General features: G+C 30.1%; 1 protein-coding gene across 1 annotated transcript; it reads left to right on the top strand.

Moving 5' to 3' along the window:
* Nucleotides 1-152: 152 nt before the first annotated feature.
* Nucleotides 153-13,661, top strand: cand_009110 (EF hand family protein; the record flags this gene model as incomplete). Its single annotated transcript, XM_067211151.1, has 1 exon — nt 153-13,661. The coding sequence occupies one exon, from the start codon at nt 153-155 to the stop codon at nt 13,659-13,661; it is 13,509 nt and encodes a 4,502-aa protein (XP_067069266.1).
* Nucleotides 13,662-13,698: the final 37 nt, after the last annotated feature.

A 13,698-nucleotide genomic window follows, 5' to 3' on the forward strand; every position in this document is an offset into this window, starting at 1 on the left:
ATATTATACACTTGGTGTCTTTGGAGATTGCTTACTTTGAGGGTCGAAGTTTGGTTAATATTGTAGTCCAAGGTATTTAGAAATATTCGAAAGGACAATTTAGTGATTGCAGTAAATTATTAGTAGATATTATAGCCACTTATTTTACAAATATGGTGGATTCAGGATCTGTTCACCATAATAAAGGAGATAATTTGCGAAATGATAAAGCTTATCACTTGAATAGAAGTATTGAAATGATTAATAAATATGATGATGAATTTCTTCGCAGTGTTACATCTAGACCAGCTAAATATCATATTTTAGATCAAGTCGATGCAGATGATTGTATTATAACATATTATCATCACATAATAAGTAATGAATTCCTAGATAAAGCAAAGGAAATTGCCTCAGATCAGGATGTTAAGTTAAATAAAAGAGAGAATTCTAGTTTGAATAACAAAGAATTGCTAATGATAGAGGGACAATATGACGAGAAAGATGGGGTATATGAAGATTCTATAATGAGTGAAGAAATATCCATATCGAGCTCAGAATATGATAAGTTTACTGATGAAAGGAGACTTCATGGGAAAAATAACTATGGTGTTTTGAATTTACCTAACTCTGACTTCCTTGTTGTGAAGAGGTTGCCAGTATCTTTTGGTATCCCAATAATACCTGTGCAGAAATTAAACTCTAGACCAATTTTTTATGTATGGTTTATTTTCATCATTTCAATTGTATATGGTTTTGTTCATTTTCTGAATTATTATATAATTAATGAAGTAATTCCTCTACATCCAGTACCTGCAAACTTTACAGGTTATCTAAATATTGATATTTCTGCAATGAAAACATTCTATACATCTAGTACTCTGTTAAGGCCTAATAATTCAAAGAAACAAGGGAACTACTCTAGAAATAAGGAAAATTCAAGTATACGGGATCGTATTTTTTGGCTATTTTCAAATAAGGAAAATAAAATTACACCAACTGAATTTATGAAACCTATGAATATTTCACTGGATATTAAGCATTGCCATGTGCAATTTTTGGAATCTCCTAACAACCTAAGCTATCTAAAGATACGATCCTGGGGGATATTTTCTCATTCTTTTATTTATAATAGTATTAATGGAAGATATAGAGTTCCGGCAAATAGATTGAAAGAGTTTGAATATGCTTGTTCATTTAATATTCTTTTTTGGGTATTAAGAAGATATATATTTCCGTGGACCTTGTCTGATCATGTAGATCTTAAAAAGTTATCTTTAAGTGATTATAGAAAATTTTGCGATAGAAGCCCACGCTCATGGAATTTTACGAGCGAAACAGACTTAAACATCAAACTACATCAATTTAACAATGCTGAATATTTTCAATGTTCTATCAATTTCTTTATCTCAAACAACTTTTTATTTGACAATATACACATAAGATTTGTGCCTTCTTCAAGCTATATGCACGTTTCATCAAATACTCCATTATACATAAAATCTAGCCTTCATTTAGAAGCTCTGCACGCAGTCTTTAATTTTAAAGAAATTTATAGTCCAAACATTACGACTACAATCTCAGATGGTTGGGTCTCATTTGATATTTCAACTCCTAAAAATGGAATAGAAAATAAATTCATATTTATAGAAAGCAGAGGAGCTCCTGTATATATAAATAGTAAGGTTCCCCTAAATTTATCAATGCCAACAAGAATAGCAAATATGGCACAATTACGTGCAAATAATATAAAGGTTAGAATAGAAAAATATCATGGGCTATACAATACACAGTTTTATGGGAAGTTCAAATGTTTAGTAGCACACTTAACACCTAGCCAATACTCAGGCATATCACTTTTATCCAAAAACTTTGTTAATATAAATATAGAAGGAAATAATCCACCTAGCTACATTACAGTTCACAATTTAAATGCTGATGATCCATTAAAAATATGGGCAGGCAAGGAACAATGGAAAGATCCACACTTACTGTCATTCTCAAAATTAAGATTTGATAATTTTGCAAAATGGCTTCAAGAAGATTTAGCTGGTCCTTGGGTTTTGTATATTAATATACTTGGAAATGATGAATACCCTAAAGGAACATGGAAAGCGGTTTCATCAAAAGCGTTTATTAAGAATTCTTTTGGATTGATTTTATTATCTGGAGGACTTTTAAAGCCTCGTTCATATTCACTCTACATCCATGTACTTGGATTACAATGTCTGGTTCCTATAGTAAATTCGGACTTGGAGGATTTGGATGTAATAACTATTGACAATGAACATACTAATAGAATATCAAATTTAGATTCTGTTGGCTATAAAAGAACTGACTTATATAATAATACTAATGAAGATGGGTCTGTTATTCAAAATATTACAAGAAAAATAAACGAGATATTTGCACCTTTAAATATTAGTAATGATAGACACGATTTGCATACAAAAAAATCTAATAGTACGTTTGGTTGGGGAGAAGTTAGGTCATTGTTTAAAAAGAATGATGGATCATACTATAAACCATCTCTAATATCGAATTATGATAAAAGTAAAAGTAGGTATTTAAAAAATGATATACATAGCGTCTTCGGAAGTGATTCAGACTTTATAAGTAATCCAAATGATAAACCTGAAGATAGCAATAATACTGAAGATATTAATGATATTGGAAACTATATGGGGTTATCAAGGTCATTTAAATTGTGTGAATCTACAATTTTAGAGAATATTTTTGCTGTTATAAATTCTGCTATTTTGGAATCTGCACAACAGCCTAATGTTATAGTATGGTCATCCAAAGTAAATAAACTTAATTATGATAAAGTTGAAGTCAATAAAATTTCATTTTTATCTCCTCAAAACTACTTCAATAATTTTGGTAGATTTTTCTCAAGTTTACTTGAAATATTTGGTTGGGATTTTTATATAAAGTGGCTATTTAGACATGATGATTTATTAGATAATAATCTAGTACATACATCTTCAAAGCTTAATACAAATTTCAATATAGTTGAACAGTATATATACTCTGCAGAAAATGATGCTATATTACGTGATTTAGTAACAGCTAACGATATACAAGGATATATTGTCTCCCTATCTTTAAATGTATTATGTGCTGTTATAGTAGCTGCAGTTGCAATGTGGATACTATACTATTACGTATTTCCATGGTTCTTGACGGGAGTACGCGAATTACAATTAGTGAATACAGCTTCTCATCGATTAAATCATGACTTTAGAATATCTGAAGGAGCTGAATGGATAGTAATGGTATCAACAATACAATGGCCAAATTTTGGTTTGTTGTTACGTTGGAATCAAAGGCAGAGAAGAAGAAAGATGGAAAGGTTATGTATTCATATTCAGCCAATAGATATACACGAAAATTATCTTTGTAATTTGACTAGAAGTGAATCTGGATATTCATGTGCTAATAGTAATGGCGTGTCATCAAATACAGCATCGAATAGTGATGATAAGTCTAGTGAAATATTCTTATATATACCAGCAAATGAAGCAACTGTTACAACACATTTAGGTAGGAACCAACAAGAATTATTTGTGCCAATGAAATATTCTGAAAAGTGTGGGTTTGAGGCTACAGCTCCTTATGAATTGATATCAAACCACAAATATCGTTTGCGAATATTACGTATATCTTCAACCGGTCATATAATTGAGCAAAGCTACTGGAGTAATGAGATTATACCAGGAAATAAAATGAGGTTTGTAGATTTACCACTCATGTTCTTGAGAAGATTTCTTCCTACAAGGAGATCATCTTTATACTTGTTTATAGACAAAAATACAGATCATTACTCATCATTTGGAATTCCATTTCACTTCAAAAATATTGAAATTATTATTTATGATGTATTGGGTGGCAAGAGAACAAAACGTGATGGCGAATTAAGTGATGACGGTGATAATGCTAATAGTCATCATTCCAATGAAAAACTGAAATTTGGAGTATCTGAAAAGGAACTTGCAAGTGATGATGATATTGATGTCAATGAAATAAAAAATGAATTGAATATGCATTTAAGCAGATCACTATCAAGGGCACTAGAAGATGAAAGTATATCAAGAATTGACCAATGCAATATTGGAAATAATGAAAAGGTTAAAACATTTGGTGGTTTGGGGGAAAAGAAAAAACAGTGTAGATATGTTGTAACTGCAACATTAATAACGAAAGATGCTTTCTTTTTATCAAGAAGGATAACCTCTTCTACTGGCACAACAGCAAGTGATGAACGTAGTAAAATAAACAACTTTTTAAAAGATCCTGCTTATCATAAATCCTTTGAGAGTGACAAAATAAGAATAGAAGGTATTCCAGAAAAAGCAGCAACTTACAATTCAAATTATAATAGAAGGAATAAGAATACAAAATATGGAGTTAAACATAACTCAAGCAACAGCAATATATATATATTAAGGAATAGCGCAAACAGTTCTATAGATAGTGGTCATCATATGAATCAAACTATTCAATTTAAGTCTGAAGCAGAAAATTTAAATTCAGACTTATATCTTGAACAGAATTTGATATCTCATGATAGAATTCTATTTGAGCTACAAGAGGCAGACAGCGGACAAGTTGTTGCTGTTGGTGATATAAAATGTTCAAATCTAGTTGATATTGTATGGGATTCATTAAAGGTCAAGAACCAAGGCAACGAAGACGATGATGATCAAATACCAGATGTAACTGGAACTTTTAAATATGATTTAAATAGAGGTATTAGCAAATCTATAGGATCAATAAATGCAAATTGGTTAGATGAAGATATTCATACAGAAGACAACATTCAGGTATATGATATTACTACAAATACAACTATTTCAATTTATCGTTTTGTATCTGTTGCTATTAAGTTATATTATGTGGAAGGTGGTGGTCAGTGGGGTGAATTATCAATGAATTTAGATAGGTCATTTTGGGTACAATATATGAGACATGACTTACCAGCAGTACTTGGTCAAAATAATTCTAGGGCTAAAAAAATGAATATGGATTACTCTGGGCAGTTGGAGACAGAGATAGGAATAAATGAAAAGAGTAGCCCTTTACATAATGGTGATATTGAAATGGCAAAAGTATCATCGAATGAGCAGACAAATTCTTCTTTATTAAGTGTAACCAAGAATAATCAGGTAGTGACTAAATATATTGATACAAGTGTCAATTCACATAGTACGAAGCATATACCTCCTTTAATGCTAGAATGTGATAAGCCATGCTTTATTTATGATACACCTGGTCGTATATTAATAAATGGAAGTGATATTCAAATAAAATGGCACTGGCCAAATATTCCTAATATAACTAAATTTGTACCTAAAAATGTATATCTACACTTATTTGATCATTATACTGATAAATATATCGTTTCTCTCCATGGTGGAAAGCCTTTACCTAATACAGGAACACATGCATGGGGTATAGAAGTTCCTTTCTTATCACATAGATCGAGTTCAAGAGATGTGTATCTGGCATTAACAATATGTGAAAGTGATGTACCTTCCAATATTACGGTTTTAGGTAAGAGATTTATACCAAGAATTATATCTTCAGATAATATACTAAACTCATCAAGTAAAGTAATCAAAGATGCACAGCAAATAATTGTTGCAATATCAAATGCCTTTACTATAATTAGGGTAACAACACTAAGCGAATTTGAACTATTATATGCTACTTTTTGTCGCACTTTTGGTCTAGAGATGGAGGTGATTACATATGATGACTTGCAACGTAACGGATTTGTTGTATCAAGGCAAAGCTTAAGGGTATGTGAAAATATCCGCAAACCTATACCAACGGAATCTCATGATACAGTGATATTTTGTCCTGGACAATGTTTAATTAGTTCAAAAGTACTTGCCGTAAAGTCATCAAGCTATTCTGATAATATATACAGTGCTCATTCTAATAGTAGTAATGATGATGAGCATATAAATGGAGATAAATCCATTGAGAATTGTATATTCTTTAAGTCTAGAAGGAAAATGATTGATGTTATAGAAAATTGTACACTTAACTATTCAACTTATTGGTGGTCATCGTCTCCAGATAGATTTTTATTGCAGAATGGGATTATATTAGATACAAGTATATTATTGCCAGTAATAATGAAAATTATTCATAATTTGAGGATTGACTCTTTAATTTTATTTATTAGAACATTATCAACAGATAAATATCGTCATTTACTATCAAAAATAAGAAACTGGTTACTTAGTATTAAATTCAGAATTAAGATATATTGGAATAAAAACAATTCAACATATGATACTTTAGTAAACAACTCAAATGACTATCATAGACTAAACAATAATATTAATGATAATATTGGGGATGTTGATTATCCAGTTTTAAATAAATATAATTCAATACAATCGTTAAACTTATCATCTGCACTGCTTGTAAATTCACAATATTCCACAATCTATCGTAGACGTTCAACCTGGCGTTCATCTAAATTTAATACATGGAAAACAATATTAAATTTTGTAAAAAAAGGGAAATCTATTAATTCTGAATCATTGAATAAAACCAGACAAAGGTGGGAAAGTGCATTCAAATTAGTAAAAAATACTAATGTTAAGTTAATATCAAAGGTTAGTAAATGTGATAAATTGACCAAAAAAAGTGAAAATAGTAAATATACTGAAACTTATTATAATGGAGATGAAGTAAGCTGTGAATATACAGCATTACCCGAACATAGTAATTTCACTGATACTATTCCAATGGATGAATCTGAATATATAGATAAATTTGGTTCTAAATTAAATCATATGTATAAAATATCGAATATATTAGATAATCATGCTAATATAATGGCATCATCATTTGGAAATACAATGGGTAAATCTAGTGGTATATTAGTACCACTTTATATTGCAAATATTAAGCAAAAACAGGAAATATTGCATGAATTATGGTATACTTTGCAATTTTCAACACTACCTATATTTTTTAATATATGTCTGTATGGATTTCAAGTACTTGTACTTTCAATATTTCCGATAACATGTATTTGTCTAGTATTAATATATAATTATTTATCATCATTATCAATAATTGGCCCACACTTATCTAATGATCCAAGTTATGCATCTGACTTTGTATTTAATCCAACTTGGAACTTTTTCATGTCTATTCCGTTCCCAATACCATATTTAATATTAGTTTCATTATTATACCTATTAATTATAGATATTACAATAATAACTTCTGGTTCTTCAAAGTTGACAAATATTAGAAATTTGAATTCATCATCTCTTATTAACAAATTATCATATCACTGGAGGAAATTGTTACGTTTATTTGAAGAAATTGGAATGCTAACAACTATAATTTCTACATTTCTAACTCTATTAGCACTATCTATGTTTTTACTGTGGTTCCTACTCGGATCACTAATTAACTCGGATAATATTCTACCATATGTAGTAATGCTTTTAGCATTGGGGTTTGTAATTGTTAGTCTATGGACAAATTTTAGCTCTTCGCGTGGAATTGTTGATAGATTTATTGCAGAGAATTTGCAATCCTTAATTGCAATAGCTCTTGGGCATTGGTTTGAAGCTACTAACCAACAATTCACGAATAATATAAATATTATTGATCCAAATGATGCTAGAGCAGCAGCTTCTGAACAATTACATTGTGAAATAAAACATTATAAATATGCATGGTCAAAAATGCTGTTAAACTGCGGGACTGATAACTATAATTTAAAGATCAATAGCTCAGTTGCCGTTGGAAACATCAAGAACTCTAATATTAACAAGAGTGAATATTTACAAAGTAACCAAAATAAATATCCATATGGATCCTTGAATTCATGCATAAGTGATGAATATAATAGAATATATGGAACTCAATGGGAATATTTAAAAATTACCCCAACTAATTCGAAATACTTATTTGGTGTGAATAAGAATGGTCAGATTGTCGGAGTTGATGAAGCTATGAAGCAATATTATGGTATGAAGCTGGCAACCAAGAACGATGTAATAAATGAATCTGAAAAAGTAGATGGATTATTAGAAGGCTTCGAAGTAGCACTATTACAGGATGGATTAAAATATGGTCCCAGATTCGGCTATCGTGTAGAAGGCCATCTGCAATGTGATACCTGGTATACTTCAGCAATAGTGCGCGTGCCAGTATTTCCACCTAGCGAGTTCTTGTCTGATGATATTAAGGTTCATTTAATATTTGACTTCTTTGATATGGATGATGATGGGATCCTAAATAAGGAAGAGTTCTTATATTGGGCAAAAAATTTGCACTATGATCGCTTTTACTATAATGGTCCAAACACAAGCTATAGCGAAATAGTGAAGTATTTTAATACTATATGCCATACAAATGTTACATCATCAATTGGTTTTTATATTGAAGATATAAGTTTACTATATTCACTATATCCAGGTGATTTAGATTCTGATTATGAAAAGGTTATACCAGTGCGCTATGATGATGAAAGTACTGGCTTGAGTACTAATTATGGAAATTGTGGAAATGGTAAGAATACAGATAGACAACAAGATGAAAAGCTTGAGAATGAAGATGATGAAGATGAATTTGATGAAGAATTTGGCGATGTATTTGATGATGAAGATGATATTAAACACATCAATAATTTTTCAAATAAAAGTACTCACTGTCCTAAAGGTTATCTATGGAATGGGATACTTTATGCACCAGAACGCAGTAACTATGATGACTGCACTACTGATATTTTAAATAGCAATGTTAATCGGCTGAAATTATGGAGCAGCAACAACCAAGGTAATGGTTATGAATATGAAAACCAGTGTGATGATCTAAGCTATTCATCTTCTAATAAACATCCCAAATCTAAGTATACAAAACATCAGCTATTACGTGCTATTAATGTGCAGAAATTACGATATATTTTTACATTTTCAACTCGTAGTTTACGCACTCCAGATATAGAAACAGCTTTTCACGATATTCACTCATTAGCATATAAAGTATTTGATGCACAAGTTGCACTGTTAGAGCCAATATTTGGTAAATTTAATGTATTGTTTGGTAGCACATCAATAATTGGAAGTAATACTACTGATAATTCACGAATCATTAACAATGTTAATGAAGTAAAATTTGTGAATGAAAATGATACTATTAAATATAGTAAAATTCGAACTTCCGCAATATCCTCTGGAATAATGCATAGAGCTGACAATAATAGTAATAATACTTCACTGAAATCAATGGTATCCAATAATAATGGAAATTCCAATAGCCCAAGTATAAGTAATGATACGTTTATTCCAAGTTATGACAATCGATATGGAGATGACAATAATCCGGTTAGATTTTTACAATTGATGAGATTATTACATAATGAAATAAGGCAAGATATATGGCACATGTTTAATCATATTGTATCAAGATTATTTGATCGTGATCGTGTACGACAAGGTATTGAGCACTTCTTAGATACTATACATCCAAAATTGATAAGACGTAAAGCAGCAAGAATTGTTAATATATTCTATGGGCCAATGTTAGGGGAATTATCACCACAAATACAAGATTACTTCATATCAGCACCTCCCAAAACAGCGGCACAAGTAATTGATGCACTAAAAGAATATCGTGTTGATAATGAAAGTAATGTTAGAGATACATTAGAGATTATATCACTATCTCAAGGAAATGCATCAACACAATTTCAAGTATCATTAATTACAAAGGCATTGTATGCATTAAGTGTCTTAAAGGACTCAGATGTTGATATGTTAACAGTTGATATACCATGGAAAAGAGCTCACACATTAATTACAGAAGAAGTCTTAATTCTACCTAGAAATTATCAAGGAGTAAAGGTTATTATAGGTGCTATTCAAACAGTATTACGGAAAGAATCGTCTATAGATAACAATGTACCGACAATTTTGAGTGATAGTAGTAACTTGAATGGATTATCTGAAAGTAATGATATTAATGATTTTAGTAGTCATTTTGATAATAGTAGAAATTTGAATAGTGGAAGTACTTATTCAAGTAATGTTAAAAGTAGCTTTGGGAGTAATAGATCAATTTCGAGTGAATTCACAGAAAGTACTTTAGAACAGGTCATACAAGTAATAGTTTCACAGTACTTATGGATGGATGCATTTATATTATTAATAAGATTGTGTGGAATTAATCTTTCAGACGACAGATTGCCATGTGTATCATATGATCACTTTGAGATGTCACAATCTAATAGTAGCTATATAGAAGAAAGGAATTATGAGCATGTACAAAATATATTTACAAAATTAAGTAATGGGAGTGGATTTTTACCAGTTGAATTAACAGATTTAGCAATATTATCTTTGACAGATAAGTGTTTGAATTTTCCTGGATTACTAGTATCATTGCATTTCCTTGGATTAATAAGTAGTGAAATGTTTTCAATGGGTACTGGGAATCCTTTAGAAAGACTAAAGGAACTAGGTATAACACTCAATACACATGTATTGCACATCCACAAAGGTACTGGTTTATCTAATAGCGTAACTTCAACGACTTCTTTAGCATCATTGTCAATAAACAATTGTATGCAGAATAGTTACCATGACTATAGATTAAATATCAATTTTCAATCTGATAAATCTTGGCCTTTACCAATTGAAGTTTTAAGTGAATTAAATCAACATTCAAGTGATGATAATATAAATAAAATGTTACCAGAAAAACGCACAGATTATGGAGAATTATTAGATTGGACATTATTAACAAATATTAAAGGTATACCTGGAAAAATAGTTCAAGAATATAATACTTTATCAATTTCGCGTAATGGCTTTATAGGTAGATCTCAATTACATGAATATATAAGACTTCATAAAAAATTTTATGTTTGCTTTTTGGAAGGTCCTAATGTAACATCAAATACTACATATAATTCATCTAATGTAAATGAATCAAGTTCAATAGTAAATGACCAAAGAATTACTAAGAAGGAAGTTCTCTCTATAATAAAAGAGAATAAAATAGACTTAGGAACATCAAGCATTAATAAGAAAAGTACGAGTTCAGGTTCATTATGTAATAGGTCATTATCAAGTAATAATGGAGCAATATTGGGTGGATCATCTCAGCATCTTGATTTATCAAAGGTTACTGGTAGGAAAAATAGAATTAAATTATACAAAATATCATTTGATGTATTCGATGCTGCCATTACAGCCCTAGGATTCTCTAGTCATCCAGTTCAGAGTCATATTCTATGGTTATTATTATGTTTAAATTTAAAATTACCTAATGTACAGCCGTTCATTGATGCTGCATATGCTCGTGATTTTATTTTAAGGATATTCTTACAACCGACGTATAAAAGTGATACAAAACACAATATTAATAATGCTACAGGCTCAATGATCTCATCACCTACATCTGGAAATAACAGAAATATCCTTGGAAATAATATAGCAGATGGTGATTTTATAAATCATAATACTAGTATAAATACAATTCCTAATAAAGATATAGGTAGTCAAATAATAAACAACAAAGCAGTAAATAGTAATCAGCTGACAAATAAAATACAATCTAATTCGACTTCTTTTCAATACCAGTCATCAATAATTGAATCCAGTGTAAAAGAATTACACTATGATGCACAAGATGTATGTTCATACCATGGCTATTTTACTCATGAAATGCTATGTAGATTCTTATCATTAGCAAAAATAACATTACCACCATATGGTGTACATTCTCTGTGGAAGAATTTACCGAAAGATCCTTTTGATATCTCATTGTTTATCGTACCATTTATAGAAGAGAATAGAGAAGATGATAACTTTAAAGATGAATATAACATGATGCATGGTAATAATATTGATATAAATAATGTTAGTATACTATTACCAAATTATACTACAGAAAGTATAGGAAGTATACATGAAACAGATAAATATTCAAGATTACAAAGGAACTTTCAAGATAATAAGTCATTATGTCATTCAATGCATCTACGTGTACTAATGGATCCAACAGGAATGGACCCAATGGAAGGTACTGTAATACATATTGACAATTTAAGACGTCTACTACCACGTAAATTAATGACTGGTCTATGGCCTGAAGCAATAAAAGTTATTTTAAATATTGGTTTGCATTTAGAAAAGTCCGATACATTAATAAAGGAAGCAACATCTCGTTGTTTACAATATAGTAATAAGTATGGCCTAATAAGACCAGGTGATATTGTATCAATTTTAGCTGCACTAAGTAAGGAAGGATTATCATTTGATATGCTGTGTGACTTATTAAATAATATGAGGATACAGTTACCAGTTAGAGAAGTAAAAAGAATGTTTGATTTAATGGATTTAAACCAAGATAAATCACTAGATTTGCAAGAACTATTAGATGGTTTCGAAGTGTTATTTGGTAAATTTTTACCTCAACTAGTACATGAACATGTTGGACTCAGTTATGAAAGACAAGGAATAATTATGATAGCTGCATCAACATGTTTATTATTATTCTGTGCATTTGTTGGAATTGCAATAAAAACATTTGAAGGGATGAGAAATGAATTGAGTACAGCTGTGCAGTCTGTATTAGCAATTGTTGGTGCTGTTGGTTTACAAACTGGTGCATCACAAGATAGTAAGGAAGTAGAAGAGAGAATGAAGCAGAGAATTGAGGACATTATGGGTGGAGATATTGAGACATCTGTTGAACAAGTTGAATTAAATGAACAAATTATGATAACAAATGAAGGTAGATATAAATATGGTATTAGTTCAAAATCAGAAAAATATGGGTCAGATTATCCTAGTAGAAGTAGAAATATACAATCATCAATAATACTTTCTGCAGATAAAGGCCCAATTTTAAAGATAGGTTATGTAGTTCCATATAAATACCGTTCAGATATAAATGATCCAAGACCATGTGTAACATTATATAACCAAGATAATGTCTACTTAGAACCGATCATATATTGCTCTAAAGGTACAATTAATCAGCAGCATAATGTTTTCTTAACAAAAAATATTAATATAAGATGGTTTATCAAACCAAACATTCCAAAATATACTGGTCTAGTATTTTCAAATGAAAATGGTATTATAAATGGGATAATACCTAGTTTCACAATAAATAAGGTTGGATGTATTAGTAGGATGACAGTACAATCCAATCAACATATAGATATGAATATTAAAAATACCAGCAATACCGGAATACCTGTTTATGGTGGTGTTACATCATCTATCAGTTATTTAAATAATCATAATAATGGAATTAATATGAATAATAACATAGTATTACATAAAAGGCCATCCATTTCAAATGCCTATAATAGCTCAAGTAATAGTGATAGTAACTATTTGCACAATAAAACATTTATGAAGATGTATTCAGCAGGGAAACCGTTGTTAAAAAAGCTGCAATCAAACTTTGGGAGGGATGACTTAAGTTTAATAGATAATTTTAGTAAAAATGATGATACACAATGTGACAACCATGGTACAACTACAAGATTGCCACTTGGATATCATCCGGTTCAAATGAATAGAAAGACATTTACAGTATATTGTATTATTGATAATTATAAAAAGATATTTAAATCTAGAATCACATTTCAAATCATACCGAGAACAAGACATAACAAATAATTTAAAAAAAGAATTAGCGAAGCATATTCTGAGAAGT

This window comes from Cryptosporidium andersoni (genome assembly GCF_001865355.1).
Source record: "Cryptosporidium andersoni isolate 30847 chromosome Unknown contig_31, whole genome shotgun sequence".
NCBI classification, from domain to species: Eukaryota; Apicomplexa; class Conoidasida; order Eucoccidiorida; family Cryptosporidiidae; genus Cryptosporidium; species Cryptosporidium andersoni.